The sequence below is a fragment of the Mesoplodon mirus genome, assembly GCF_964341445.2.
Source record: "Mesoplodon mirus genome assembly, chromosome: 2".
Taxonomy (NCBI): Eukaryota; Metazoa; Chordata; class Mammalia; order Artiodactyla; family Ziphiidae; genus Mesoplodon; species Mesoplodon mirus.
In genome coordinates, this window is record NC_138977.1 from 44878084 (window position 1) to 44884329 (window position 6246).

At 38.9% G+C, this 6246-nt stretch overlaps 1 protein-coding gene across 1 annotated transcript in view; it reads right to left on the bottom strand.

Annotated features, from left to right (window-relative positions):
• The window catches only part of MRPL1 (mitochondrial ribosomal protein L1), an 81788-nt gene extending 75956 nt beyond the window's left edge, over positions 1 to 5832 (bottom strand). The window contains exon 1 of the mRNA XM_082632608.1: positions 5797 to 5832. Coding sequence (XP_082488734.1) covers positions 5797 to 5800 — 4 coding nt within the window. The 5' untranslated portion in view covers positions 5801 to 5832. The remainder of the gene's footprint in view (positions 1 to 5796) is intronic.
• Positions 5833 to 6246: the final 414 nt, after the last annotated feature.

Below are 6246 nucleotides of genomic sequence, written 5' to 3' on the forward strand. Positions count from 1 at the left end.
CTCAGTAGTTGTGGCGCACGGGCTTTGTTGCTCCACGGCATGTGGGATCTTCCCAGATGAGGGCTCAAACCTGTGTCCCCTACATTGGCAGGTGGATTCTTAACCACTGCACCACCAGGGAAGTCCCATACAACTATCTTAAAAATAAATTTTTGGAAAGAAATTTTTTTGTTAGTTGGGAGCTGTTCTTACGTGAGAAGTACGGAAAAGAAAGAGATTTTAAAAATGTGTTTACCGGGCTTCCCTGGTGGCTCAGTAGTTGGGAGTCCGCCTGCCGATGCAGGGGACAAGGGTTCGTGCCCCGGTCTGGGAAGATCCCACATGCCGCGGAGCAGGCTGGGCCCATGAGCCATGGCCGCTGAGCCTGCGCGTCCGGAGCCTGTGCTCCGCAACAGGAGAGGCCACAACAGTGAAAGGCCCGCGTACCGCAAAAAAAACAAGAAAAGAAAAAGTGTTTATGATTGGCTGATTTGCAGTTTGCCTTTCAGAATGGCAAGCAGCTAGTGCATGAGACTTAGGTACTTATGAGACTTATAAGACTTAGTCTTATGTGACTTAGACATATACAAGACTACCGAAGACTTTTGAAGGTAATACATTTTAAGATCCTTCATATTTACTTCACTTTTAGTTTGTCATTCCCATCTAATCCTTCTATTAGAAAACTCTCTCATATAAGGGGTTAATGTCCAAAATATCTAAAGAACTCATACAACTCAATAGAAAAACAAACAATCTCTGATTAAAAAATGGGCAGGGGATCTGAATAGACATTTTCCCAAAGAAGACATATGGATGAACAACAGGTATATGAAAAGGTGCTCAACATCACTAATCATCAGGGAAATGCAAATCAAAACCACTCTCATACTTGTTAGAATGTCTACTATCAAAAAGACAAGAAATGACAAGTGTTGGTGAGGATGTGGAGAAAAAGGAACCCTTGTGCACGATTGATGGGGATGTAAATTGGTGCAGCCACTGTGGGAAACAGTATGGAAGGTCCTCCAAAAAACTGAAAATAGGACTACCATATGATCCAGCAATTCCACCTCTGGGTATTTATTTGAAGGAAATAAAAATACAAACTCAAAAAGATACCTGCACCCATGTTCATTGCAGCATTATTTAGAGTAGTCAGGACATGGAAAGAATGTAAGTGTCCATAGATGGATGAATGGTTAAGGAAGATGTGAGAATATATATATACACAAAATGGAATACTATTACCCATAAAGAAAAAGGAAATCCAGCCATTTAGGACAACATTATGTTAAGTGAAATAAGTTAGACAGAGAAAGACAAATACCATACGATCTCACTTATATGTGGAATCTAAGAAGAAAAAATAAAAACCCCCAAATTCAGAGACACAAAGAACAGATTGGTTGCCAGAGGTGGGGAGTAAGGAGTGAGGCAAAATGGGTGAAGGTGGTCAAAATGTACAAACTTCCAGTGATAAAATAAATAAGTCCTGGGTTTGTAATGTATAATATGGTGACTATAGTTAATAATACTGTATTGTATATTTGAAAGTGCTAAAAGAGGAGATTTTAAAAGTTCTCATCACAAGAAAAAAGAAAAATTTGTAACTATGTGTGATGATGGATGCTAACTAGACTTATTGTGGTGATTATCCAGCTATATATATATATGTGTGTGTGTATATAAAATCATTATGTTGTACACCTGAAACTAATGTTTTATGTCAATTATATCTCAGTTAAAAACTCTCTGATGATTTCTATTCATTTACCTTGATTTCAAGTAATTGTAGCTGCCCCATGTTGTTTCACTGATGTAAATCGTATTCCACAAAACTTCATTTGAATGAAAAGTCAGATCATTGTTCTATTCATTTAATACTATAATAGCCCCCTAACTCTCCAAAATTTTGATAATTTGTGCTAATTCATTGACATAGACAATTGGGTAAGTGTTCTCACTCTCATGCAGTCTTCAAAATATAGCTTGTTAGAGAGCTCTCTTTGGATTCAGTGCAATTATTTAGACCTATAGAGCCTGACTCCTGGGTTCCTCCAGCTCCTGTGCTTCAGGAAGCACTCTCTGCGATAGTAGTTGCTAAAGTCTGGATTCTAAAGGATGAAATGTTTTGTCCTACTAGATAACCACACAATCTATATTAATTTGCTACACAAGTGTTTAGTGAAAAATATTTCTACAATAGAGGTTGTGATTCAGAAATTTCGACATAATTAAAATCTCATTTAAACGTAAATATAAATAGCCCTATGAAATAATGTATAGCATGAAGATGTAGAAGAATCATGTTCTAAAGGTTAGAATGCTTGTATTGGAGATCTAGATCTGCTGCATATAAGCAGATCTTGTGAATTTAAAGATGTCATTTGGCATCTCTGAGTTTTCTTATCTACTAAAAATGACAGTTGTGACATAACTCTGATTTTTTCAAAACAATGTGGTTTCGGGCTTCCCTGGTGGTGCAGTGGTTGGGAGTCCGCCTGCCGATGCAGGGGACACGGGTTCATGCCCCGGTCCGGGAAGATCCCACATGCCGTGGAGCAGCGGGGCCCGTGAGCCATGGCCGCTAAGCCTGCGTGTCTGGAGCCTGTGCTCCGCAACGGGAGAGGCCACAACAGTGAGAGGCCCACGTACCGCAAAAAAAAAAAAAAACAACAATGTGGTTTTAAAGATCAAATGAGTTGCTAGTACATCAAACAGTTTTGTAAATTATAAACTGCTCTACAAAATCAGAACTCTAGTAATAAAATATTTGTTTAAAAATGCAAAGTAGTATTTCATTTTTCTTCTTTCACTAAAATTAGAAAAAACTGGAGAGGTTTAGAATGACATTATATTTTTTTGCCTTAATTCATTTTGTTGGATCTTTGCTATACAAGTCAGATAATGATTTTTATTGTCTCATCCAATTTTAATGAGGCAATATTGTTTATAATAGACAGTATGCATATGTTCACCATGAATAATTTTAACCAGCTTCTGTAATATATTATGTGTTAAGGGAGGATGGGGGAGAGAAACACACTAGGTACAGATTTTTCACTTTACGAATAAAACATTTCCTAAATATCTTCTGGAGAAAATATACAGAAGGCTATTCTACCAGAAGTTAAGAATTGCCAACTTGCAGTACAGAAAAACTTAAAAAAAAAAATGAAAAGAAACCAAACTTGAAAGATAATCAAAGAAAGCCTCCAGGGAAGTCTTTTCTCCAGTCAAGAAGGATGTGCTCAAAGCTTGCTTAAGTAAAGGGAGGAGGGAGCTATTAGAACAATAAGAATTGTTGATAGGAAAGAACATAACAATGGTGCCAAGGGAGTGAAAAAGGCAAGGAAGATGAAGCACAAAAGCACGAGTGTTCTTAAGGGAAAGAGAAGTTGAAAAATGCTTACAAAAAGAGAGAAAGGTAATGAGTTAGGGAACTTGAGACCTCCCTGAGGTTACACGTTAAAGAAAGAGTTATTTATGTCTGTGTCTATCTCCACCACTAGATTCTTAGCTCCTTAAAGCAAGATGACATACCTTATTCATACTTGTGTCTCCCAGAGCAACTAACTCAGTTCCTTGCTCATAGAAGGTACTCAGAGGGTACTGAGTTGAACCGGAGTAAAAGTTGCCGGCACTGCCGTTTAGATGCTGGCTATGAAACACAGTGATAGGCACATGGAAAGACAAAGCTCAGTAAGTATATGCTGGCTCATTATTTAATATACAAATTCTTAGTGAGCACCATGTACTAGGAAGGCTCTGAGGATACAGCAATGAGTCATATGTACTTGGATTCTGTTTTTCTTTACAAAAATATAACACCGATCTTCCAAGTTCAGCATTAGAAGAATTTCCAGATGATCAGGAGATGGTTGGACAACATGGCCCTGCCTGTTTCCCCTGCCTTTCCATGGCCATCAGAGTCTTTAAACTGATTGCCATTGAGACAGCCATGCTGAGGGTGGAGGATGGGGTGAAGAGCCACCTTTTGGCAGTCTGGTCCAAGCATGGACAAATGACCCCTTCTTCATTTTCTGTAATCCAGCTAAAATAGTTTATTAAAGATTGGAGGATTACAAAAGGTAAATAAAGCTAAATAATAGCACGAATTTGGAAAATCTGGGTTGAAGTTATACCTTGCCTCCAAAGCTCATGTGTTAACCTGGAGGGGAAAAAAGACAAAAAACACAAACAGGGCTTATCTGTGTCCGTCCTTCTTGTCTCCCATATGGGGGATCAGGGAGCCATCTTTAATAGTAATTATGAAGAGTACATTTCCAAACATTCTGACTCCTTGATCTTTGGAGATCAAATTTCATTTCATATCTGTTTTGGGCACACCCACTCAATCAAACTTTCCTGTCTGAGGACTAGCTTCTTGCCTTGACAATTATCAACAAGAAAAACCTGGTCCTTCAGACTGTACCACAACATAATAAGCTGAATATTCTCTCAAGAGATACATACAGTACAGTATAATGAGAAAGTTAGTCCATACAGTGAGGGTACTATATGCTCTAGAGTCTTCTTTCATTCCTAATTAGGGAAATGTGCTCTATATCTTTTAAAATAATAACAATATAAAGCTAAAAGTTTGTTAATTGTGTCCATATATCCCACCAAATTCCATATGCATGTCACACACAAAGAAAAAATACCCTGTATGTACACAAGTCCAAAATTTGAATCCTGAACACTTTGGCTCAAAGTACTCTGTGAGGGCTTCCCTGGTGGCGCAGTGGTTGAGAGTCCGCCTGCCGATGCAGGGAATACGGGTTCGTGCCCCGGTCCGGGAAGATCCCACATACCGCGGAGTGGCTGGGCCCGTGAGCCATGGCCGCTGAGCCTGCGCGTCCGGAGCCTGTGCTCCGCAACGGGAGGGGCCACAACAGTGAGAGGCCCGCGTACCGCAAAAAAAAAAAAAAAAGTACTCTGTGAAGGGAAGGGGACTGTAGGGAAAAGATAGAGGGGGAAAGGAAGCTACTCTTTTCAAATTCCCCGTAGTGCTAGTATAGTTCCAGCAACACACAAATACCTCATGTGTCTTAGTAACAGTTCTAGGAATTCAGCTCGTTTTATAGGTGTGGAAAACAAAATACCAAGGATCTAAGTGAGGAAGTCTATTCGTGCTTGGCTTATAATTATTGTGCTAAATTAGACTGAACTGAGCTTCATGTCATCACTCAATAGATATTTACTGTGAATTTATTAGGTACAAGCATTACGATATAACATAGTAGAAACACAGTTGCATACGTTCTCTGTCCTCAAATTACTTCCACTCTAGTAATGGAGGAAAAAAACACTCCACTAATGAGGAGGTCATTCATAACCACTGAAATAGTATTTCATATGACAATAGTCGGGGAGTGAAAGCAACCAACTAGTCATTTAAAAATGAACGGCTGGTGAGGAAAAATAAGCAATGAACATGTAATAGAATACTCCCTGGATGTGTCAGTTTGGGTTAAAAATTCTCAAGTTCCTTTAAAAATTGAATTTGCTCAGTTACATTGAGTCATTTATTCAGAGACAGCCTGAATAATAATTAGAACCAATTGTAGCAGATCCAAATCTAACACAGATCTCCACTTTAAAAGGCGGGGGAAGGAGGGACTGCGGAACAGCCTCTTGTTTCCAGAAAAGAATTGTTCCAGAAAGATCAGAAAGGAAAGGCAATTATGAAGAGAAGCTGAATCAGAAGGTAAGAAAACAATTGAACAGAAAGAGAATGGCTGCTCTAAGAAGTAATACAAACTACATCTGACAGTAAGTATATTGTTGTGGCTAAGTATATGCACTTACACATCAAAAAGACCTGGATGCGGATCCTGGCTCCCTTGAAGAAAGTTACTTGATATCTTTGAGCCTCAGGTTTCTCATCTGTAAAATGGGGAAAATAATACCTCTTACCTTAATATGGCAATTGGAAAGGTTAAATAACCAAATGCAAATAAAATGTCTGGGACATCGTGTGCTCTCAGTTGGTAAAATAATAATTATGATTGTTTAGTAATTTAAGCAGACCGTGTCCTTGAATTTAGTGAAGAGTTGGTAATCCACTCAATGGAATGTTAAGCAATCTTTAAAATACATTCTACAATAGCAATCCTTAATTAGTATGTACCCCCTCATGGGTGAGGGCATTTTGAGAATTTGTAGGGAAGGATTTTGGACATCATAATCACATGAGTAGCAGTGGGAAGTGATACTCTGGATTAGTGGACAGGGGCTGGAGATGCTAGATGTTCTGGA